Source organism: Typopeltis vanoorti, chromosome 20 (genome assembly GCF_054136105.1).
Source record: "Typopeltis vanoorti isolate ZY-2024b chromosome 20, IOZ_Tvanoo_1.0, whole genome shotgun sequence".
NCBI lineage: Eukaryota > Metazoa > Arthropoda > Arachnida > Uropygi > Thelyphonidae > Typopeltis > Typopeltis vanoorti.
In genome coordinates, this window is record NC_143568.1 from 42422611 (window position 1) to 42449086 (window position 26476).

General features: G+C 34.9%; 1 protein-coding gene across 4 annotated transcripts in view; it reads left to right on the top strand.

The window, feature by feature from the left end:
* Window positions 1-26476, top strand: part of LOC150095396 (ubiquitin-protein ligase E3C) — a 662747-nt gene that overhangs the window by 180596 nt on the left and 455675 nt on the right. For all 4 annotated transcript variants that reach the window (XM_090409807.1, XM_090409808.1, XM_090409810.1 and 1 more), the window contains exon 9: window positions 3162-3394. In XM_090409807.1, coding sequence (XP_090265933.1) covers window positions 3162-3394 — 233 coding nt within the window. The remainder of the gene's footprint in view (window positions 1-3161; window positions 3395-26476) is intronic.

The window sequence follows — 26476 nt, forward strand, 5'->3', positions numbered from 1 at the left end:
GTCTAATTGAATGGTAGCTGACTGATTCCAATACAGATTTGTTATTAGTCTTATGTCTTGTTCGTCTAGCCTTATTTGTTGAAGGACTTCTATTAAGTTAGTGTGTCCGACTTTGTCGAATGCTTTTTAAAAATCTATGAAACACATAAAGACAGATTTCTGTTTTTCTATGCATTTTTGTATCAATATTTGGGTACAGAAAAGGGCCTCTCTAGTACCAAAACCATTCCGAAAGCCGAATTGTGTTTCACTTAGAGTTTCTTCACTTTTTCTATAAATACGATTCTGAATTACTTTCAAAAATATTTTTAATGTTTGGCTCATTAGACTAATAAGTCGGAAGTCACCACAGGAATTCGCTTTGGATTTCTTTGGGACAGTGATAAATGTAGATTTGAGCCAATCTGATGGAAATTCATCACTTTTATATCTTTTATTAAATAGTTTTTCAAGAAGTTTGATGTTATCTGGTTCTATTAATTTTAAAAATTCTGTTTGCACACCATCTGGTCCACTGGCTTTTCCTGTTTTACTTGTTCGTATAGCATTCTCTATTTCGCATTTCATGATTGCTGGTCCTTGAATGTTATCTTTTGTATTTATAGGCTTCTGTCTAGTATCATTGAAAAGTTCTGTTACATATTTTATCCAAATCTGTGCTTTATTCTCTACTTCTAGAACTATTTTTCCATTTTCATCTCTTAGAGACACTATTTGCTTTTTCCTCAGTTTTCCAGAAATTTCGTTGATTTTCTTATACAGATTGAAATTATCATGTTTCTTCTGAAGCAGTTCAATTTCAGTACATAAATTTTTCATCCAATTTTCCTTGGCTTCTTTTATTTTTTTCTTGATGATGTTATGTGTTTCTGTATACCTGGCATGGTCTTTGTTTTTGTACATTCTTCTTGTATCAATAAGAGAAAGGATCTCATCTGTCATTCATTCCTGTTGTTTTATATTATTCACATAACCTACTTCTTCAATACTTGTTGTTACGATGGCATTCTTTAAGCTATTCCAAAGAGATTCCACACTTTTATTTTCTTCTATGTTAATCTGTTGTAATCGCAGGTTAAGCTGTGACTTGGCACTTTTATTTATGTTCGGGTCTTTCAGTTTTTCTACATCAATTTTCTTTTTCTTCTTTTGTGATTTTTTAGCTGATTTTAATCTAAGACCTACTTCTGCAACTATGGGATTGTGGTCTGATGAGATATCTGCTCCAGGATAAGTCTTTGCACTCTTTATACTACTGTGGAATCTTTTATTTATCAGTATATAATCAATTTGATTTCTGACAATGTTATGTTGGTTATCTTGAGGCGATTTCCAAGTGTACAGTCTTCTGGGTGGAAGTTTAAACCAGGTATCTGCTATTGTTAGATCTTCTTCCTGACAGGCGATCTCCTCTGTCGTTTCTGGTACCTAAGCCATGTTCGCCAACAATTTCTCCATCACCCCCTCTTCCCACTTTTGCATTGAAGTCACCCATCACTATGTTTATATCATGTTCCTTTGTTAGGTTTTTAATCTCTTTTAGGTGTTCATAAAACTCTTCAACATCTTCTTCACTTTTGTCAGCTGTGGGTGCATAAGCTTGGATGATATTTATGTTAATGGGGTTTCCCTTAAGTTGTAACAGCATTATCCTTTCAGAAAATGGAATCCAATTTATTACTGATTTATTGATTTCTTCATCTACTATTACAGCTACACCATGTCGATGTTTGTTCTCATCATTTCCAGAGTAATACATTGTCGTATTATCTTGTTGACACTTTCCAGATCCTGGCCATCTTGTCTCGCAAATTCCCAAAATCCGGATGCCCAGCCTCTTCATTTCTCTTGTGGCATTTCTTAATTTGCCAGCTTCATACAGAGTTCTGACATTCCAAGTTGCAATTTTAAAAGTGGACACCATTTTGAGCCTGGAAATTCTTCGCACCCCTGTCCCATTTAAAGGACGGCGGGAACTTGGGGCCAATTGTAAGGGTTTGCTCGCCATGGTGGTTGTTCTGGAGATAAGGTAGAGCAGTAGTTTCTCCGTTTGCTTTCTGCTCTGCAGTATTAGAGACGTACACAATATAATCATATTGCCATCTGCAAATCTCTGATCACAAGCTTTTCCATCATCATTTGGCTTCAACCTTGTGTTAGTACTGACAATGCTGCTTCCCAATGTCAGGGGCACTGACCCCAGCAGGTGCTTATTTAATGGCGGCACTACTCGCCATGTCACCGAGTTGTCATTGTGCTTTGTGAGGTTTTAAGTGAGACAGAGTTGCCACTTCTGCTCCCCCACGCCCTGATAGCTCAGTCGCTGTTGGTCCACGGCTGCTTATTCGCCAGATTGCTCTGCTTATATCGCAGCTAGCCTCCATATCTGAAGGCTGTTCCTCGATCCGCCACCTGGGGATGCACCCGGTAGTAATCAGCTCTGCCCCGGGAGGACAACAAGCAGTTTAATAAAACTTCAACCTTGTGTTAGTACTGACAATGCTGCTTCCCAATGTCAGGGGCACTGACCCCAGCAGGTGCTTATTTAATGGTGGCACTACTCGCCATGTCACCAAGTTGTCATTGGGCTTTGTGAGGTTTTAAGTGATACAGAGTTGCCACTTCTGCTCCCCCACGCCCTGATAGCTCAGTCGCTGTTGGTCCACGGCTGCTTATTCGCCAGATTGCTCTGCTTATATCGCAGCTAGCCTCCATATCTGAAGGCTGTTCCCTGATCCGCCACCTGGGGACGCACCCGGTAGTAGTCAGCTCTGCCCCAGGACAACAAGCAGTTTAATAAAACTTTAATCAGGAAGAGGAGCACAAGTTTATTTTTGAAAATGAGTATAAAGCAGTCTAAAGTAAAGTTATTATTTTAAGATTTTGAATATAATAAGTGGGTAATTTGGGTAAATGATTGTGTTCCGTTTCAAGCATTTTTTTTTTTTTTTTTTTTTTTTTTTTTTTTTTTGTTGTTGTTGTTGTTGTTGTAGTAGGATTAATACAAAAAGTGCAAGAAGTTAGCTGTAGGTATTTCTTTTATAGCTGCTTTTTAGTTTAGTTTTCCTTATATATAATTCTTATAATATACTATTTCATGAATATGTTTTATATCATTCCCATTCTAAACTGATATTCTTGTTCATTGTGAACTATTTCAGAAATAAAGCTGTCTATATGTTGCTAAAAGATGCTTTTGTGGGACCTCAGTCAGTTCAGGTATCAATGTTCTTGTTACCTGCATTTGCCGAACATATTAATATTTCAGTACCTACTAGTACATTAATGAGTGCACTCCTACAAGAGGATAATGGCTTATCTCAAACAAATTTAACACTTCCTTCATCTCCCTGGCTGCTACTCACAGTTCTTACTTTTCTCTCTCCACATCTAGGTAATTTTTGTGTGTATTACTAGTTGTTGCATGAAATTATGAGTAGAAATTAGACTGAAATTTATTTTAACTATAATAAATAAATTAATAAAACAAGCTAAACTTTATATATATATATATATATTTATATTTGCAGTGAACAGATGCATGAAGAATATAAAGTGCAGGCCAGAAAAAGTGACAAGCATGGTTAAAAATATAAAAAGTAGAATATGAAAGGAGATTGGCCTGTCAGTTCAAAGCTAATCCAAGGGAATTTTTCTGCTATGTGGTAAGCAAGAGGAAAAATAATTATGCCAGGTTGATATTGGTGGATAGTTATGATAACAGAGTAATCATAGCAAATGATATAGTAAAATTATGTAATGAACTCTTCATCTATGTATATCATAGTGGTGTAAATGATGCTGTGCAACATGTAGAAAGGGGCGAGAATTAAAAGTGAAAGTATCTGAGGTGTATCAAGTGTTGCTTGGATAGATGTTAATAAGGCTGTGGGAGTGGATGACATATCACCACATTTTTTTAAAGAATGTGCAAAAGAGTTAGCCATGCCATTGTCCTGGTTATTTAATGAAAGTCTTGCAATGAGAAAGGTTCCTAAGGAGTGGAAAGAAGATAAAATAAAATACCTCTCCACAAGCATGGTTTGAGAACAGAAGTTTCCAATTATAGACTGGTCTGTACATATGCAGTTGTGATCAAAGTGTTGGAAAAATTGGTTAGAAATAGAACACAGGAATGTGTTGATCAACATAAGATTCTTTATGATGGTCAGCATGGGTTTGCGAGGAGCAGGTCTTGTTTTATGATAAGGTGATGAATGTTTTGAATAAGGGAGAATCATATACAGTGATATTCTTGGACTTACCGCATTAATTTGTGTATAAGCTGCAGTGGATAGGAATGGATAGTATATTGGTTAGATGGATCAGAGATTGGCTTTCTGAATGATACCAGAAAGTTTTGTATGATGGAATTAATAATATGCTTATTTGAATAAATACTTTTTTGTTGTTGAAAAGGAATACCCCCCCCCACACACACACAGATAAATATATAAAATTTGCATATGATTACTTTCATAAAAGATAAATCCATCTGTACGTGTACAGAGAAAGCTAATACCACACTGACTTTAAAAACAAGACATCTGCTAAAACATGAATCATCCCCTCTTTATGTACTATATTTCTTTGAATATAAGTATCATATAATTTTCAGTTGACTTTTTTTTTTATGGATTGGGGTTGGAGAGATGGCACTGAAACCCAATACCCAGAAAACCTGCAGTAGCTTCATAATTATTAATATAAGTGAGTACAAGTATTCTGGGTGTTGCTTGACTTATAACGTGAATGAAATTTGAAATAGCACTCAGTTTTTTAGTATCTTTTATATACAATATACACTGTTGACAAAAGTGTTTGGAAACCTTGCATCCCATGCATATTTTTTTTCAGATCCTATCACATGCAGATATTCAAGGAGTGTCTATGTAAGTCCTGTAATAAAAGGTGGGGTGTGCTGCATGTTTTGCACTGTACTCGATGTCACGATGCCATGTTCGACTGAACTGACAGATTTTCAATGTGGGTTGATGGTGAGGTATCACATCAGTGGTCTTTCTGCCCATGACATTGCTACCTGTCTCAGAGTACTGGAATCCACTGTTGCTTATGTCATTTGTAATGGAAAGTTTATGATGCTACTGGGAGGAAAACACACTGAGAAGCTACTGATACTCACTGACTGAGATCAGTGAGCTCAGTCTCGGTATGTTTGAGCATCCTGCAAGAGTCATCAGCAATTAACCCCACAGTCAACCTGGAAAATGCTGCAGAGCCTCTTTGTTATGAACTGAAGCATACCCTGGTTGCAAGTTAATTTTGAAAGAGTCAAGAATTCTCAAACAGCATTTTATTTTGCATAATTTGCAAGTCATCACCATTCTTCCTACAAGTTAGTTTTGTATGATGATACAGCAGCTGTGAGTCCCTTTTACGGGAAGGTATGGCACCATCTCAATCCCCCAAATTTTATCTGAGCTTGGGACTGGCATAGCTGATGAATCAGGCCTATAGCTGGGTTAGTATTCCTGACTGTAATCTGTGTGTGTGTGTGTGTGTGTGTTCATGGTGCCAGTTTGCCTGCTTGTGGGATGAAAAAACCCCTAATTTAACGATACCCATTTTCATTTGATACACTGCCAATGGTAATAGTTCTATATTCTGTACAAACTGGTGTGTCTTTTTGACAGGTCATAAAGACTGTATCAATGTAAATGTGTCTCTTAGATGGGAAAGTGATTTCCTACTGATTTTTCGTATGCTGAAAACTAAGCACAAATTGGGTGTGTGCATTCGTGTGTGTGTTACTACTAATAATTCCATCTTCCCGATTATCTTTTTAAAATGTTACATCTTTAATAATTAAAAGAAATAATTCTTCAGAATTAACTTAAGAAGTATTTCATCGTAATTCGTTAGAGCAAAAAATTAATAAAACTAACTATGCTGATATTAAGCTACCTCCTTAAGCAAAAAAAAAAAATAAATAAAATAAAGTAAAATGTTCAGCTGTCCTGATATACCTTTCTTAAAGTTGATTTAGTCCATTTGACTGTATTAACACTTTCAATAAAAGCTAAAATAAAAAAGCTCTCTTTCCCTCTAAAAGTAAAAACATCTTTATCCTGCTGAGATGAAAATGAAAAGCTGGTTGTTTTCACATTATTTGATAAATTGATTGAAAGCTATTAATAAATGATCAAGTTCTGATACCAGATCTGTCTTCCCTTACAAATGTAGATTATCATATAGATCACTTTCTTCCTTCAATAGGTCACAACTTTCAAAATAATTAAGACTACCTGGCTGCATAGTTTGCACCTTATGTTCTTTTGTCCATTTCAAAGGTTCCATCTGAGGAAAGGAATCATTTTCAAAACATTCAGAAAACAGTTGCAGATTTCTTATCCTTAATAAGAAAATGAAAAGTTCAACTCTAAATATGACCTCCACAATTCAAGCACTATTATAACGAATTCCCTTTTCAAAAATCACAAAAGACATTTGAAATTAAGGTTGCTGGTTTATCCAAAAGTCATAATATAAACCAATCATCTTCAATTTCTTCTGTTCTTTTATCTCATTTAATGTTTCGATCTTTATTTTATTTTTCTTTCTACATAAGACTACTATAAATGAACAGTCACCTGTAGTTAGTATTCTCACTCCATGCATGCTCCAGTACACTTTGTTTGTCATGAAGTGAGAAAAGTAACCTAGCATTTTGTGTTATCAAGAGTCAAAGCTGTATAACTGAGAGGAGACCTCCACGTCGCCTTTAAAGGAATGCAGAGAACCGACCAGGGCTTCTGACCTAACGTCCGATCCTCACCTTCTCGTGGTGCACCCTGTTGGGTATCTACCTGAACTGGATTTAGCTGACCAAATTGTAATTCTTATCGGCTTAAACCAAATTATAAAATGATGGTACAACATGACAAAAGTTCATGCCAGCTGGGGCATCGCCCGGTTAAACAAGACCCCCGTTGTTTTCACCAGGGAACCAGGATGAACAGCGAAAAGTCATCTACTGGAACAAATCTGAAAAACAACCGAACTCAACATCACCAGAGTTAAAGATTGGTACTATCAACATAAGAAGCTTGAATGGCAAAGAAATGGAGCTAACTGAGGAATTAGATAAGTATCAGATCGACATAATAGGGGTGACTGAAACAAAAAAAGACAAAAACTGGTGAGATCTTTCTGAGCAATAAAGACAAAATGTTATATTCAGGCAATGACAATCAAGGAAAAGAAGGAGTAGCCATCGTATTCAACACTAAATACGAGGCTAATCTTCTTGAATGGCAGTCAGTCTCAAGTAGAGTGATGTGGGCAAATATCAAAATGGGGAACTAGACAATGAGACTTATTTGTGCCTATGGACCCACGGAAGGTTCTACTAAGATAGAAGTGGAGGAATTTTTTAATGCTTTAGAGAAAGCATCTGACACAATGAAAAAGGAAAAGTTGGTCCTTGTTGGGGATCTAAATAGCAGAGTAGGAAATGATTGTCAGACATACAAAAATACATTGGGAAAATTTGTAGAAAACAGCAAAGCTAATAATGGCATATATTTGTTGGATTTCTGCTCAGGACATGGACTGGTTATTACTAACACCATGTTCCAACATTAAATTGTGCACAAATTCACATGGAGAGAAGAGGCAAGGAATAAAAGTCTCATTGACTACGTTATTGTTGATAGTGATGTTTTCTCCTTGGTGCAGGACACCAGAGTGTACAGAGGATTTGAAATTGGAAGCGATCACTATTTAGTCTTGAGCAGAATAAAATTGAATTTCTTATTGAAAAGAATAACATGTGAGAAAGTTTTAAAGCAAATAAAAGTTGAGGAGCTCTCAGATGTGAACTGTAGACTAACATACACAAAGATTATTGAAAAAAAAATGAAAAAGTTAGAGAACAGGAACTAAATCTTGGAGATTCAGTAGCAAGCCTTGAAGAAAACCCTGATTGATTCAGCCAGAGAGGCATGTGGTGAGGTCTGCAAGGAAAGAAAAATCAGAACTTCATGGTAGACATACGAAGTTAAAGAGGCATTAAAAGAAAAGAAGAAAGCATATCAAAAGTTCCTGGCAAATAAGTCAGCTTGTGCTCTTAGAGAATACAGAGACAAATGCAAGAATGCTAAACACTGTGTAAAACTAGCTGAATAAAAGTCATGGGAGGACTTTGGCAAGAATATAGAAAATAAATATCAAGAAGGTGGTAAGGTATTCTGGAGGTTGTTGAAGAAGCTTAGAAATGGAGGAAAGAGTGCTTTAAAAGGAGTTAGAGATGATAAAGGTTACATGAAAACAGGAGAAAAAGATATCTTGAAGTATGGAGTAATTACTTTGAAAAATTGCTAAATGAAACAAGCAATGATAGCACGGTGGTAAAAAAACACTCAACAGGCATGCAGTCAGGAATATATATCCATACTTGAAGTAGAAAAAGCCATCAAAGGCTTCAAATGTGGAAAGGCAGCAGGAGTAGATGATATTCGACCAGAAATGCTGAAATATGGTGGTATAAAAATCTTACAGTGGCTGCACTGCATAGTTCAGACGGCCTGGACAGAGGGACGAATTCCCGATGATTGGAGTAGAGCTCTCATAGTACCAATATATAAAAAGGGAAATAAAACGAAATGTGAAAATTACAGAGGTATTTCCCTACTGAGTGTTCCTGGCAAGATCTATGCAAGTATGCTAGAGAAACGGTTGAGAAGAATTGTAGAAGAAAAGCTTGGTGAAGAACAAGCTGGATACCGGCCAAATAGAGGCTGTCAGGATCAGATCTTCACTTTATGACAAATAGTTGAGAAAGCATGGGAATATAACAAAGATCTCTATTTGAGTTTTGTAGATCTGGAAAAGGCATATGATAAGGTGCCAAGAAAGAAGCTATTCAATATTCTACAGTTATATGGTGTCAATAGAGCATTATATCAAGCAATACTTAGTCTTTATTTGAGGTTATAAGTCAGCAGTTAGAATTGAAGGAAGTACAGGAAGATTGTTTAATGTTAAATCTGGTGTGAGACAAGGATGCACATTATCCCCTCTGTTATTCATTATCTATATGGATTACATTATTAAGGAAAGTGGTATTAAACATGATATCAAAATTGGAGATGTTAATGTCATCTCTTTGCTTTATGCATATGATGTTATACTTATCAATAAATCCACTACGAGTCTGCAAAATTCCTCGACTAAATTGAATAACTGTTGTAATAGATATGGTATGAAGGTCAGCAATAAAAAGACAAAGACAATGAAAATAGGCAGATTCATTGAAAATGTCAACTGTGTTGTGAATGGAGAACCTGTGGAACAAGTAAAACATTTCAGCTACTTAGGCACGATTTTTAGTGAAGATGGTAAATTAAATATAGAAATAGACAACAGAATCAGCAAAGCTGGTATGGTGGAAAGTCAATTGAATAAATTCATATGGAATAAAAAGAGAGATTAGTCGAAACACTAAATTAGTTGTATACAAGACAGTGTTCAAACCAGTTTTAACTTATGGATCTGAGAGCTGGGTCAGAAGTAGAACACTTGACCAAAGACTAGAGACCACAGATATGAGAGTCCTGAGAAAGATTAGAGGCGTGAACAGATGGCATCAATGGCAATATCATACAATATCATATTAAAAATGAGGATATTAGGAAAGAACTTGACATTGTCAGCATCCAGGCATGCATTAGCAGAGCTAATCTCAGGCAGTATGGTCATTTAAACAGAATGGGCGAGGAAAGATTGGCAAAACAAGTGTTCTCTGCCAGGTGTGTAGGAAAACGACCCAGAGGAAGACCAAGATATAGGTAGTTTGGTAGGGTACAAAGTGCCTTAGACGACAGAAATATAAGATCTGATAATATTGGAGTCTTGACAAGTAACAGACTGATCTGAAGGAAAATTGTAGATAGGAAGTTAGTAATGATGTAAATTTTTCATGTAGTACTATCATATCCTGTACACCCCTTGTGAGGGTACATGGCAGGAATTTGATGATGATGCTTTACTTGAAAACAGTAAATCTCACACATACTTCAAGTCAGTCAGATAAGTTTTTCCTAATGTGAATACAATACGTTTCAATTAAATTGCAATTATCATTTCCAGTAAATAAATTTTACAATGAAATCAGTACATTAAATTTAAGATGCCAAGAAATTATATTCTTGGTTTAATCCTTTATCCAAGTGTAATCAAAGAAAGTTTGGGCCTGAAGTATTTTCAGTACAGGGCAATTATATCGCATGTTTAGTTTTCCTATTAACCTTATACATACATATACAATATGCATGACATAGGTAATCGACTATTATTTTAAAAAAATAGTAACAAATAAAGAAAACAATTGTTTTTCTTACAGTGTCACTATTAACAAAAGAAACTAATTGCACATACGAAACTTAAAATTTGCAGAATTTAATTAAAATAATTTTATTTTTCCAACACCTTCTTTTAACCCTATTAGGTGTGTCACTGTAATACCGTTGGCCTAAGATTATTTTCACAGTTCACCACATGAATTAACTTAGTATAATAATTATTATTTTTTTTTTTTTTCACAGAGACATCTTCAAGAATACAATATCAAAATTGTAATAATACACAAAAAGAAGTGGAAGAAATTAGACTATTTTAAGCCTAAAGTCCTATGAAGGACATCCTCTTTGGGCTTTGTTGGTTAGCTTTAGTTGTTTCGTGGAAGCCTAAGAATTAAAGTTTACAAATCTTGGGAAGTTTAATACAACCATAGGTATTTAGATTAGCTGGTTTTTAGATCAAGTTGATTGTAAATAAATATGGTTGTGTTAAACTTTCCAAGATTTGGAAATTTTAATTCTTAAGCCTCCTGGTGGGCTTTTAAAGCTAGCTGACAGTACCCATAATGGATATCTCTCATAGGATTTTGAGCTTAAAGTAGTCCAATTTCCTTCCACTTGTTTTGCGTGTGTTATTATGATTTTGAAATTGTATTCCGGAGATGTCTCTGTGGCAGAGATTAAATATTGGAACAATTAAATCTGCTGTTTAATTATTTCTCTTTGTGCTGTATTCATTCCATTAAATTTTATCATGAATGTAAACTAGCACATTAGCCTAAATTCATATTTTACTAATTTTGCAAACAGATAACATAGCACATAAAGCTAAACAGTACAGTAAGTGGAAGCTACGTTTTTCCACTGGATTTGAAATAGATGTTGAAAGTTTTTTCACTTGGTTATACTATAAATTAAAGATGCCAAGAAATTATATTATTGGTTTCATCCTTTATGTAAGCAAACAAAGTTCGTGCATGAAGTTATTTCATAATTAGGCTAAAGTGGTATAAAGTGGTATATAGAGGCTAATGACTTTGCATCAATTGCCTTAGTATCCCATAATGCAATGCACATATCCTTACAAACATGTATAATGCTATGTGATATGGTATTTTAGTAATAAGGTGTGATACATTTTGACTACTTTTACATGGAAATATGACTTCTGCATTACTTCAACCTTGGTATCACTTCTGGATCTGGCTCCAACTGATAAGACCTCAATAAAAATTGAAAAAAATAAGAAGAACTTTGAAGAAATATAATCTTTGTACTGCTTTCAAACCTTATTTGAATTTGGCTTCTCTTCTTCAGTCTCCTAAGGATCCACTTCCTCCTCTCCCTGTTCCAGGTGTTTACAAGATTCCTTTTTCTTGCAGCTTATCATATTATGGCCAAACTGGGAGATGTACTAACATCTGCCTTGATGAACACACAAAATGCATCTGTTACCACAATTATGGTCAGTCAGGTCTAGCTGACCATGCCTTAGATATCTCATGCAAGATCAAATGGGAAAAAACTCCAATGTTTCATTGCTGCAAATACAAACTTGAAAGACTCTTCTTAGAATCAGTAGCTGATTTAAAAAACTAGCCTAATTTAAGTAGAAAGTTTTTTACTTGGGTTTATTATACGTTAAAGATACCAAGAAATGATATACTTGGTTTTAATCTGTTTCCCAAGGAAGCAAAACAATTTTTTGTGCATGAAATATATTCAAATCTGAGCTACTTGTATATAGAGGCTAATGACTTCATATCACTTGCCTTAGTTTGCATCCCGTAATGCAAAGCACCCTCCCCTTTTTGTACGTGTATAATGCTATGCAGAATAGGAAGGGCCACTACCCAGGCCGGTTTTGACCTTATACACATCTGAAAAGATATACTAAGGCAAGTGATACGAAGTCATTAGCCTCTGTACACAAGTAGCTCAGATGTGAATATATTTCACTCACAAAAACATTGTTTTATATTTATATGCTAATTTGGGAATCGTGGATGTCCAAGATTAAGGTGGAAAGATCAACTTCATCTGCAGAGCAGGAACAGGACATAAAAAGCCTATACCTAAATTGCTCAGACGACGATGACGACGAAAAACATTGTTTTGCTTCCTTGGAAAAAGGATTAAAATCAAGTATATAATTTCTTGGTATCTTTAACAGCCTTATCTAAATAAATATTGTATTAAACATCCCCAGATTTGGGAAACTTTAATTTTTAGGCCTCCTACCCAACATCTTAGGCTAGCCAACAGCATCCATAGAAGGTATGCTCCTCATAGGACTTCAGGCCTAAAATAGTCTGAACTGATGTTGCATGTTCAAGGAATCTGGCAAATTATCGACTATAGACAGGGGTGAAAGTTTCTTCTGTTTGATTAGAAAATGTGGATATCAGGTGAAACAAATTTCTTCCCATTATTGTTTTGTGTGTGTGTTATTACAATTTTAATATTGTATTACTGAAGATGTTTATGTCTCGTCTGTGTTTGTGACACAGATGAAATATCAGAACGATTAAACCTGCTGTTTAGTTATTTCTCTTTGTGCTATTCATTTAATTAAATTTTATTATGAAAGGCTTTGTAAGTGCTATCTACTCACTTATTTTCATGAATTTTATTATTGTGACTGACTGTGTTGTGAAACATGAGTATGGTTCCACAAGTGCCATCTACTTTTTTTTTTGTTTTCATGAATTTTATTATTTGCCTTTCCCATTGAATTATTGTTTTTGGATAATCTATTTAAATTCACCCTTCATTATGAAAAAGAATGAAACGCTAGAGGAAAGAGTTCTGGTAATCAAGTAAAAACAATCAGGTAGGAGATGCTTTGCAAGACAGATGGCTCAAGGAGTTCAAGTAGTTGTGATAAGAAGAAGATGAGTTGCATTTTGTAATGTATGCAAAAATCTCCTAAAGATATTAATAGTAAATCTAGATTACTATATGGTTTTCAAGAACCTTTCAAAGTGGAGGCATTTAAGTTTCATGAAGTGTTTAATTCTAACAAAATACTGAAACATGGACATGGCCATAAACCTTTAGCTGCTTGCCAAAGAAAAATGGAGTCATTTTTAATAAAGCCTGTTATATACTTTAATTGAAGAAACTATTTACTTATCTGTTTAAGATCGAAAGATATTGGCTACCAAAAGAGGTGGATAAATATAGGCTAAAGGAAAGAAAAAGACCAGCTGCAAGATGAAAAGCCCACTGAAGCTGGAACAGGCAAATGCCTAATCCTTGAAGAGAAGAACTTTTTACTGAATTCAAAAACTTGATAGTCTTGATAAATAAGCATAATGTAAATACAGACAGATACAGAAGAACAATATGAAAGTAACATGAAATGTAAAATTGCTGATGTCATCGAACATTAATTAATTTAGGAAATAAATTCCATTAGAGCATGTCTTTTTCTAGATGCTTCTACAGAAATTTCAAATGAGGAGGAATTTGTTCTTTATATAAGATACTTTGATAAAAATCAAAACCCAAAAGCAGCATTTGTTTCCATAATTCTTCTCCAAAACTCAACTGCTACATGGTACTTTGATATGTTAGAGAGTGAAGTGAATGGGTTATTCTTGCTATGGAAACTGGTACTTGGTTAGTAGGCCTTGGAACGGATGATGCAAGTAGCATGCTGGGAAAAAACAGTGGGTTAGTGGTAGAATTAAAGAGAGAGAGAGTGCCAGATCTCAGCCAGGTGATAGTCTATAGTTAGTGCAGAATCTGACATCTCCTTTTTTGTGGATGACTACGATCTGGTCTGTTCTCCTTTCTGTTGGTAAATTTCCTTTCTTTAGTATTTTGTTGAACAGTTCCTTTAGGTAATTTATTATGCTTTCTCCCCTTTTTCTAGAAGTTCTTTTTGAATGTTGTCTGCCTGGTGCTTTATTATTTTTCATTTGTTTGATTGCTCTATGTATTTCTTCATTTAGGATGCTTTTATGTCAGAAGTTTCTTCTGGGTTGAAGGCATCTTGATCTGTGTTTTCTGCAGCTGCAAATGTTTCTTTAAAATGATTAGTCCACATTTCTTTTATTGTTTCACAGCTACTTGTGGTTCCATCTTTTTGCAGTATTGAAACTGGGTTGGTTGAGTATGTTCTAGTTATCTCTTTAACTATTTCATACAAAAAACATGACTCTTGGAGTCATGTTTTTTGTATGCTTCTTCACATATTCCTGCTTTTTCTTCTAAATATGTGATTTTTGCTCATCTGCATTTTTTGTCTTATTTCTTTTTTCAAATTTTTGTATAGTAATCTATTTTCTTCATTATCTCCTTTTGAGAGGTTAGTTTTGGATATTCTTTTTTTCTCCCATAAGTCCAAAATATCTGGTGTAAGCCAATCTTTATTTACTCTTGTCTGGTAGCCTGGGTGTTTTGTTGCTGTTTCTTTAATAATTTATTTACCTTTTTTCCAAGACTCTGAGATGCTATCTAAAGCAAGATTATTTAATTTTTCTTTTAATGTTCTCTGATAGTTAGATCTTGTCAAGTTATCATTGAGTTTGAGATGTCTGTCTTCTTTTGTTTTTGGTGGTTTATTATGGAAGGAATGTTTCCATTTCTTATTAATTAATTATATAGTCTATACAGTTTTTGATTTCATTGTTTGGTGATGTCCAGGTGTATTTGTGTTGTGGCCTGTGGTAGAATAAGGTATTTGTGATTAACAGTTGATTTATTTTCCAAAAATGAATCAAGTCCTCTTGTCTCTCATTCATCTCTCCACGACCAAATTTTTCCATTACTTCTGCGTTATCTTCAGAGTACTGACCAATCTTTGCATTAAAATCTTCCATAATAATCAAGATAGCTCTTGTACTTGTTTAGCTGATTTCTTCTTGCAATTGTTCAAGGAATTGAATGTATTCCTCCTCTTCATTGATTGCTGCAGGGCATAAACTTCTATTATTTTTATATATATTTGTTTTTCTTTTGCTTTGAATCTTATTGAGATGATTCTAGAGGAAATTGGTCTTACGTCAGCTATTGAGTTTAGGAGCCATTTTTTAATGATTAATGATTGCTACACCTTCTTTGTGATTGTTATCTTTCCTTCCTGAGTAAAATATGCTAGCGTTTTATATGTCGATTTTTCCCTCTCTTATCCAGTGGGTCTCTGCAACTCCCACTATTTCCCATTTAAACAATTCAAGTTCTCTCTATCAGTTTTAATTTACCAGATTTGTACAACATTGTGATGTTGAAATATTATATATGCAGTTCGCCTTCCACATAGCTGTCTTCTTGCCTACTCTATGTGGGCTTCAGTTAGGCACATTGGCTCTCCCGTATGCGGTAGCATTATTTCTGCTTCTATTTGCTGGCCGATTCATCTTTAAGGACTTTATGCAATTAATGCAGCCAGTTTGCCATTCCTCTGCTGCATACCTGTTGGTCTGTGGGAGGTATTTCATTTGCCTCCTACCACCCGTTTCTTGGAGACATTCCCTGATCTGCCACCTGGAGACGCACTTTCTCAGGGACTACAGCTGTCCCCTGAAAGCAGAATATATTAAAAAACAATAATTAAAGACGATATATTTGATTATTAGTTACTATACTTGATTTACTAAAAGATGTAAGAACTGTAAATATAAGGAAGAGAAAGAATAGGCATGAATAAAAATACTTTCAGTACTATAAAATGGATTGTGAATAATTTACATCTGTGATATTATATGTGCACTTCTGTAATAAGCATCTGAGGGGGGGGGGTGAAGAATACATGATCCTATAACCTCTAGGCTTTCATATTTACATTTATGATGGGCAAATTTAAAAAAAAAAACAACTTATGAATAGTTGAAAAGCATTTGTTTGCGAAATATAAATCACTAACAGCCATTATACTGCATATGCAAGAAAAACAACTAGTTTTATTGTATCACTGAATAAGGTACAAGCGAATTGTGTTTGAAGGAAGCACTTTTCTAGAAGGAATAATATTGCAAACTTGGATGTTGCAAATAATGTTGCAAATTGTGATGTCTCAAAGATAACATCTGACAATGATTTCAGAGACGTTTGCAGTCTGTGTAATATTTGTCAGCAAATAGTGCAATCAGAGACAGCTCAGATAAAAATGACAATACCTAATGAAACACATCCCCTGCCAAAGAAACCATGGTGCATAGACTCAAGCAAAATCATTTGTTGTACCACCAAGCACAGCATCTAACTAAAAACAGTTGTCCTAACATTTGTCCAAATTTTCATTTACATGAAATAAGTATTTGTGTGATTGCATTTGAAATTTTTCATGTCATTAAGATTGATCACAAATGGTAACTTCAAATAAAATTATACTGAAAGAGTTGCTACTAACATGCCACACAAACTTTGTGTCAGTGAAGCCACCTGCCAACTCGATGTGCAGCAATATACAAACAGGCGGGAATAAAATTCTACCAAAAGGGTTGCAACTGACATGCCACATAAATTTTGCATCATTCAGCCACCCATGCAATGTGGAAGCAGCACACAAATGGTAGTGGGAAGTCCCATTGGTACGATAAATGTGTGAAACACTTCTTCTCAATGTGAATGTGTTAATGTAGAGAAAGCAGGCTATCAGGTCTTAAAATGATAGTCTTCTAAATCTTTGGTAAATTAATGAAACCATACTTGTTGAAGTTAGGAGATTGCTTCATATCTGATGCTGATCCTGTAAATATTCTCTCAGATCTATAACGACTTCTGTGTAATGATGTTTTCTTATATCTGATCCTGTGTGGAGTATCCAAAGTATGGTCTGCCAATCATAAGAATTACATCTGTGATCATCTGTATGGCAAGTCAGGATCAGCAGACCATGCTCTAGATACTCCTTCTCATAGGATCAGATGGAGGGAAATATCTTTATTAATGCAGATAATTATTCTCCTGTAGTCGATGGTGCATATAATATCATGCATTTTCAATTTAAATTTTCTGTCTTTTTGTTATCTTCCTGTAGTGTATTGAAAATGGCTATGAAACAGCCAAAAATTCTACAAATAAAAAACTTTTATGTGACTTTCATAATTATTTGGTATTATAATTCTGTATGGAATATTTTGAAACCAAGCATTAATCACAGCCACATTTAAAGCAATAGTTTGGCTGTGCTATGTTGATGATGCATTTACTGTTTGACACATTAGATATATTTTTGATAATACACCTTAACAGCCAACATCCTGAAATAAACTTCATCACAGAAAAAGAAAGTAACAATTGTCTTCCCTTATTTAGATACACTAGTGGCATGACTTTCTAATGGCTCATTATTGTTCACCATTTACACAAAACCCCTCATACAGGAAAGCATTTGCATAAACAGTCACATCACCACCACCATCTTTCCTAGCAGTATGCCATCCTTAAAACATTTACCAAGCCAAGGCCATTTGTCAAATGACACAGCTCTTGAAACTGAGCTTAGGTACCTTTGCAACACCTTTTTAGTGAATGGCTGAAAAGGTGTTGCAAAGTTAGCCAATTAGCTAATGGCTGTAGTCTATACAAAAAAATTAGCCAATGGCTGTAGTCTATATAAAATAGATAAAATATTGTATGCATCCTTATCCTTCCAACACACAGGATCACAGCACGATGATTCCCATCCCATATGTTAAGGGTATATTGGGGGGGGGACATTGTTCTCTGCAAATATGTCCTCCATGCCACTTTCAAACCTTCATTCAACTAGCTACCTTCATACATTCTCCTAAAGATCAACTGCATCCCCTAGAATATCCCATAGTATATAAAGTTCCTTGTACCTGTAGTTTAGCCTACTTTGGACAGACTGGTAAATCAGTTAACATCTGCCTTGAAGAACACAAAAATTACATCCACAATCATCTTTATGGCAAGTCAGGATTGGCACATCATGCTCTGAATACTACTTCACATAGGATCATATTGAGAAAACATCTTTATTACATAGAAGTCCTTATAAGTCTGAGAGACTATTTTTAGTATCAGCATCAGCTAGGAAGCACTCTCCTAATCTCAACAAGTATGGTTGCATTAATTTACCAAAGATCTGGAAGACTCATTTTAATACCTAATAGCCTGCTTTCTCTACATGAACTCTGTGGTTATCTGACCCATAGAGGGTGCCATGTAAGGACATTAGTTCTGTGTCATTTACAATTTAAATTGTTTTCCTCAGTTACATAGTTTAGTGCTGTGTGCCTATCACAATTATAATTGTGCTCTGACGATGCTGGTTAGAAAACCAGCAAAATATTAGTGAGTTTAATATATATATTTATTTCATCTCTTGGTGTTGTTTATACTGTAAAACATTGTTGTTATGATTCAGTATCTAAGCCTTTCTATACAATGAAAAAGGAGATGATGTTCATCAAAATTCTTATTAAAGAAAATGAAGATGTAGTGCTTTGAATTAAGAATCTGTTTTTTATTAGTTTTTTTTTAACTTTATTCAAACAGCTGTAACTGTTTTCAAAGGGTAAATGCACTAATTAGGTAAACAAAATACCATTTGGAGAGTTCCTTGAATTCACTAAAAGAAATGATAGAAGCTCCACAACCTCCTGAGAGGAAATTTTTTGATAGTATAGTGTAGGTGTATATAATGCTATTGAGATAATGCATGCAGAGAGGTATTCGAATGATGAGTGAAAAAACAAACTCATATACAAAATAATAATATGTTTGATAAAAAGATATAGTGAAGATCACTCAAAAATTGCTAGAGCTGTTCTCATTATTTGATGCTTTCATCTGGCCTGAAGATCTGGAAGACTTTGAAAAGAAGAAATTAAGATTTTGGTAAACATTTCAGCAAATATTTTGATGATAACAAAGAAACAATTCCAATACATTTGGGGAGCGAGTGGTATGTGTTGCAAGAACTGTTAACGATAAGAACAAGTTTCCATTTCTCTCAAAACTGCTTGAAATCATAGCCAATTATACCAACAAGTATGTTGTTATGTGAATGAGGTTTAAGTCAAATAAATCTAATAAAAGGGAAGTTGAGTTCAGTGAAATCTCTCCACCCTGAATGATTTATTGATGACATATGAATGACAATTCTCTGCAGGACTTCATTTCATATAAATCAGATAATTGATAAGTGGTATTTTACAGCCAGGACTTTTACTGGAGGACATGAAATCCCAATGAACTGTAAGTGTTGGGGACATACTGTATCTTATCTTAAGACTCGTCTTAATCTTAAGATAAGTCTCCCAAATTTTTGGGAAATTAATGCAACCATGCTTGTTCAGTTGAGGAGAATGACTTCATAACCATGGCTGACTCTAAAAATAATCTTTCTGACCTGTAACGACTTTTGTAAAGCATATTCATTTTCTTCTGTCTAATCCTATGTGGAGTGGTATCCCTAGGACTAGTTTAACATCTATCTTGGAGAACATCAAAAATACATTTTCTACCATTATTATGGCAGGTCTGGACTGGCAAACTAGTCAGCCAAGGCAAGGAGTTTATCCTTAGGAGAGCAGATCAAAGTTGCCAATTTAACATGTAGTGTGAATGTGGTACAAAGTTTATATTTTATTAATACTTGGGCTATCATTTCAGATGTACTTCAGACATAGGGAATAGTAATAGTGGTGTTTTGTTCTTGTGTGTTTGAGAAATGGGAAAGTAAGAGGGCCATGTAGTATTTTATCTATTTTGTAGGAGGGGTAGCCATTGGCCAGGAAAGTATGGTGAAAATATTCAACTTTGGTGGAAAGAGCTGCATCTTTAGAACAAATAACCCTAGCCCTATGTGTAATTGTTTTAAGAATAACACACTGTTTGGCTGGATGATGATGTGATTGTTTATATAGATATCTTCCTGGGTGTGTTGGTTTTCCATAAATGGAAAAAGATAGTGAACCACCTGAAAGCCTGGTGACTAATATTGTCAAGAAAAAACAAACAGTTATTATTGTAGATTCATTTTCTACTGTTAAGTGAGTTTTGGGGTGTTGGCTGTTATGCAGGTATCGAAAAAATCCAAGGTGTCTTGTCCATGGGGCCAAATGGCAAACACCTCATTAACAGAGCATGACCATGCAAAGGTTTGTATGTAGCTGTGGTAAGTACCGTATTTGCTATCGTATAAGACGCACTTTTTTTCTTTGAAAATAAGTCTGAAAAACAGGGTGCCTCTTATACGCTGATACTCATTTTTTTATTACTTTCATTTCTGGAAATTTTGTACAAAATTGCCGCTACTATTGATTTTTAAAAGGAAGACACTATCCAGAGAAAAACTGCTTAAAGGAGTGTTTGTACATTTTCACTCAAAAAAAGGTTGGATGGATAGAGGAAGAATGAAGTTATGGATAGATAAAATTTCCAGGTGCCCTGGTAGTATGGGATCAGTTTCGTTCTCACAGAATGGAAGATGTTAAAAATAAACTCAAGGAATTGAAAACTCAGCTGTAATTCCAGGATGTCTAACTAGTCATCTTCAATCTTTAGATGTCTGTATTAATAAACCATTTAAGGGATTTATGAAAGAGACATGGAACAGCTGGATGCAGTCTTCAGATTTTGAGGTTATGCTATCAGGAAGAAGCCCAGCATTTCGCAAGTTTGTGAGTGGGTCAAAGCTTCAGGATGCTGTGAAAACTGAGACAGTGGTTAAGAAGTGTGGCATTAGTAATGCACTGGATGGTACTGAGGACAATTTGTTGTATGAGGACTCAGATTCTGATTTAGAAGAGGTTTCAAGTGTCTCTTGATTCAGCTCTGGAAATGAATTTCTGGGTTTTGACGAAGAAAATTAAAAGTTGGGTACTCTTTCCTAGTTAGATTAGATATTTGTTGAAAGTAGATATATTTATTACTTTATGTTTGAAATACTGTAAATTTGTTATAATATTCAGTGATAAAGTTTTTTCCTAAAAAATGTGTACAAAAGAGGGGGTGTGCGTCTTATACGCCTGCAAATACGGTACTTTGTTATTGAACTGATCCATGTAACTATTAGCCAGGGAGGGCGGGGAGAGGGGGAGACCCATAGCAGCACCGTTAGTCTGTAGATTTTTCCTTGCCATGTAAAGTAACCTGCATTTATAGTAAATGTGAATAATTTCACGATATTAGACTTTATTAATTCTAGAGTGCTTATTAGTGGTGCTTTAGTAAATTAAGACGTGTCATCGAAACTAACCATTATGTCTGTATTTTTAAGGATATAATTTTTAACTAGTAATTTGAAATGAATGAAATTTTGTATAAAAGTAGAGAAGTTGTCAGTAAGGGGAAGACAAACAACTTAGCTAACTGTTGAGTAAGTTTATAATTAGGACTCCCCATGTTATCATCCACTGTAGGATTTAGGGGAATAATAGATTTGTGGAGTGTAGGTATCATATAAATATGGGATGGTTTAACATTAACAGGTTTTATTTTGTTGACAATTTCTTTGCATCAAGAAGTCAGGTTTTGCAATCATTTATGGGCTTTTTTCTTCTGAGATCTAGTGGAATCTCAATAATTTGGAAAGCACAACTGTCACCTTGGAGATCCTGCATTTTTTTTTTTTTTTTTTTTTTTTTTTTGTTGTTGTAATACTCTTCATTCCTGATAACTGTGACATTACCCTCATCAGCTTTAGTAATCACAGTATTTTTATTCTTATGTAAACTTTTTAAAGCATCTATTTCATCCTGTGTTATATTGCTTTTAGGTGGTTTAGATTTGTTTAGGATGTTAGCTAGATATAAACGCACGTTTATTGGCCATTGAAAGTGGAAGACTGCAAATGCCTCATTCTATATTCATCATGATTTCTAGTTTTGGAATTTTCTTTAGGTGTAATGGTGAAACTATGTCCATGGCTGATGGCATTCTTAGCTTCTACTTGTAAGTACCTGTGACAATTGTGTCGTCATAATCTTGTCAACGTTGCAGTCACGGCGCAGTACTTCGGCACTGTTTAGGATTTCGTATTTCTTAAAGTGCTTGATTTTTACTTTGGTGTATTTTTTTGCCAAAACTTTAGAGATGTGATATAGGACGAGCCACAGTTCAACATTTAACGCTTTGACTGCCGTATGCAACAAATGTGCCTCACTCATGCACTTTCCGCTAGTGCAATGTGATACGTATCTGTTTTACAGGTTAACTTATCATTATTCCTTAGCGAAACAGTTGTGTCTTACAACTGTTTCGCTAAGGAATAATGATAAGTTATTCCTTAGCGAAACAGTTGTGTCTTACAGCAGCTATTTTTAATGCATGGGCTGTAAAAAAGCATGGCCTGGTGCACTAGAAACTGAGCTTAGCCCATCAAAATACTTGAAATTTTTCATGTATCAAAATACGAAAATATATGTATATATTTTTCACAAGTGTTTCAATAAAACAAAGGAGATAAATTGAAGTATTTATTTCAAAAAGGCAAGAAACGAAAGCTATTTTGATTTCAGCTTGAAGACAATAAATGAAACGTTATTTTTATTATTTTTAGTCAATAAATAAAGAAAAAAAAACAGCTAATTGCTAAAGGATGCAATCATGGGCTTCGCAAAAGCATGTCACACAGTAATATTTTTCGCACTGGTCACATTTCCACTGAGAAGCAATGCTTTCTTAGCTGCAACATTTCTGCCACTTTCTGTTGATATTTTGTTATAGCAAACAACACATCTTCGCCTGTCGGATGTACTGATATCTGCCAACATATGTTTATTCATCTTCTGGGATTGATGCTCTTGATTATTTTTAGACAGACCTAACAAAGATTCGACAACTTGCTCTCTAAAAGCAGTTATTGATATGTTTCTACCAGTCACACCTTTATAGAGAAAATAAGAGTTTATAAATAATGATTTTTCTGTACCATTTAATGCCCTTTCTCAAACTTGCTGAGTAAGATTTGATCTGGTCAGATAAATCTGTGAAAGTCAGATTTGTTATGATCTATGACGTCAACAGGCTTATTTACTTCAGAATTTCGACCGGAGCTGACCGTCATCATCTGACCAACATGCTTTGTAGAAAGAGTTAGGACATCACGTTTGTTCTGCCACTTCGTGACCACAATCCCTGTATTGCTCTCCATAGAGATACATTCACCTTTTCATAGTTTTTTTAAATTACTTCTCCTGGGTTGTTTTTCCTCAAGGTATCGACAAGGTGTGTGTTTTTCTTTCAAGTAACTTATGGGTGAGATCTACACTCATGTAATAATTGCCTGTGTAAACTGATCTGCCACAATCCAGCAGTGGGTCGCATAATTTCATAACAACAGTAGTTGGGACATTTTCATTAGCATTTGTCAAATTTTTCTCTTTCTCACAATAAATTCTGAAGTCATAGGTCTATATAGCCACCTTCAATGCATAACTTGAATAGTTTGACTCCGAATTTATGTTGCTTGTTTTTTATGTATTGCAGGAATGTTATCCTACCTCAAAAAAGGGATCGATGTCTCTTCTATACAGACTCGGTCTCTGGGTGTGAAATAACGTTTGAAATTAGCTCTCAAAGATTCATTTAGTGGCGTGAGCTTATACAGTCTATTGGAAATATCTGCATTTTCATTATTCGAAAAATGCCAGTTCGATAGCAGCAGCTCAAAACGATTTCATGACATAACAAATTTGAATACATTATTTTTTTTGACCAATAGTCAGACAGGTGAGGCAAACAGAAAAGACCCATCCAATGAAAGTCTTAATTTCTGTATGTTGGTATCTTTCCATTTGTTGATTCTCGCACTGGGCAAACAAACAATTTGCATTTATTTTCTGAGAAGCATAACGATTAGTTTCGTTGATCATGAGTTCCAACAATTGATCATCTGAGAACAATATAAAAATCAATTTGTGACTTTTCAAACATATTTTCAAAAAGTACAAGTATTCCTGCAATTTTACCTTCGAATGGAAATTCCTTCAAATACCTTCCCGTTACTTGCCCCACGCCAGAGAAGGTAATTCATCTTCATTTTCTTTTTCTGAAGAATGATTTAGGTAGAAATTACTCACAACATTCTCAATAGCTTCACACGTTTGTGAATGAGGAATAAGATGGAAAAACAGGAGGAACGTCTGGCAGTGTTTTTTCTTTTTCAAGAGCGATCTTTCACTATCTGAAGATGATAAGCCACCTGCTTCACTTGACTTATACTCCTGCAACATCAGATGATTCCTCGAAAGGATGGTCTTCTTCTTTGGACATCAATTCGTCTAAAGGTTTTTGCAGTCTTTACTGCTATCTCTTGTAGTCACCCATATTACTAAAATAATAACATTCTCAAAACATTCAATATTTTACAACAGAATTACCTAATGAAAAGAAGTACCTGTTTTTTGTTTCGCTATATCACTTAGCTAGCGATAAAACAAACGAAACAAAGTCACAACAACTCGGTAAACAAATATACTAAGAAATCCAGACTTGGTAGATAGGTTATATGTGAAACGCACATGGCCACGTGGTGTTTTATTGTTGGCAAAATCTTACTTTGCTTAGCAGGCCATGTGAAACGCATGTGTGTTACACTGAATAAACGTCTCAACAAGAACAAAAAATTGTTTTCACAGCTTGGTTAAGTGAAATAAACACTAGAATAACATAATATGACGATTCAGTGCAGTGGCCTGTGAAGACAGGAAAAAAATTAGTATCATGGCAGTTAAAGTGTTAAAACATTAAATATCTCTTCATGTAGAGCCATAGTGCTGTTTAACTAGGTGAGCTGTATTCAAGTAGCGGCAGTAGTATTGCTATCATGACATCTTTTGAGGAAGGCTAACCTTTTTACTTGTCTGCCAAATACAGTTTGAAATCCAGCAAAATATAAACCAGTTAATAAACATCTTTTTTATAATTTAGTTGGTTTGGTGTAATACGGTTAAAATGTGTTACAAATAACATTCAACATCCGTGCTTGTCTATTAGATTGATGCTGTGATAGCAGTATTCCTGCTTTTCTCAAATCTAAAGAAAAGTTACATTCAGCTTAAGCACATTGTATTAACAACAGGAGAGTTGAACACCCCTAGAGGAACAACTTGCTGCTACTTTTTTTTTTTTTTTTTTTGAACAGTCCAACTCTGCAGTCATTTATGTCAGCCATTCCTTGCTGTTGGACACTGATAGCATCATGAACAAAACTTATTCGACACAGCCTCTGTAGTTAAATCTTCACTGATTTTCTCGTTTGTTTTTAATTTTTTAACAGTGGAAGGGGAAAAGAAACCAGTAACCCTTTTCATTTTTTACTTTACAGTTCAAGATGATATTTTTTATATTACTTAGATGAACAGAACATTGGCTGATGTCAAAAAAAAAACATGCAAAATTATTTACTTAATGCTATTGCCATGGGAAGTGAAAAACTGATTCAAGTTGTGACCTTAAATCAGGACAGGAAAATTTGTCTGTTTCTTGCTGTTGGTGTGTCCAATAAATTGGTATTTTAGTGCTAGGATGAAGATGATTCTATATAGTGAAACACAAAACCCCATACAATCACCATACTACAATAGATGTAAGCAAAACAAAGTAAATTTTTATTATAGAATTATAAACAACATACATACAATCAGTGTATACTATTCTCGTAGAAAGGCTTAGATGTTGGTTAAACATACTTATTAAATAATTTAAGGAATTTACAACGTACATAGGATATAAATTAAATTAAATTTTAATCTATATTTCCAATATTTCGGCAACGTCACGTTGCCATCTTCACAGGAACTTAAAATAAAGACACATGCACGCAGGCACTACACACAGTAAATGAGGACGAAGTAGGAAGCTATTGTTTCTCCTAAAAGTCCTGATGCTGCCCCCTAGTGGGCTGTGTAGATATTCTTGGTTGTTGGCCTGAAGGTCTTCTGATGTAAGTCTCCCAAATTTGGGGCAGTCTCATGCAATGAAATTTGTTGAGGTTTGGACTGTTTCTTAGGGCAGAGGCTGATTCCATGAATAGCCTTTCAAATTTGAATTTACTACGGTGTATTATCGTGGCTTTCTTCCACCGTATTTTGTGCCGTGTATCCAAAACATGGTCTGCAAGACCAGAACAGCTGTACTGGTGAAACTAGATGTAGTCCTTGTGTTCTGATGTTCGCTGTCCTGCCTGTTTGACCAAAGTAGGACGGCTTACAGCTGCAAGAGACTTGGTA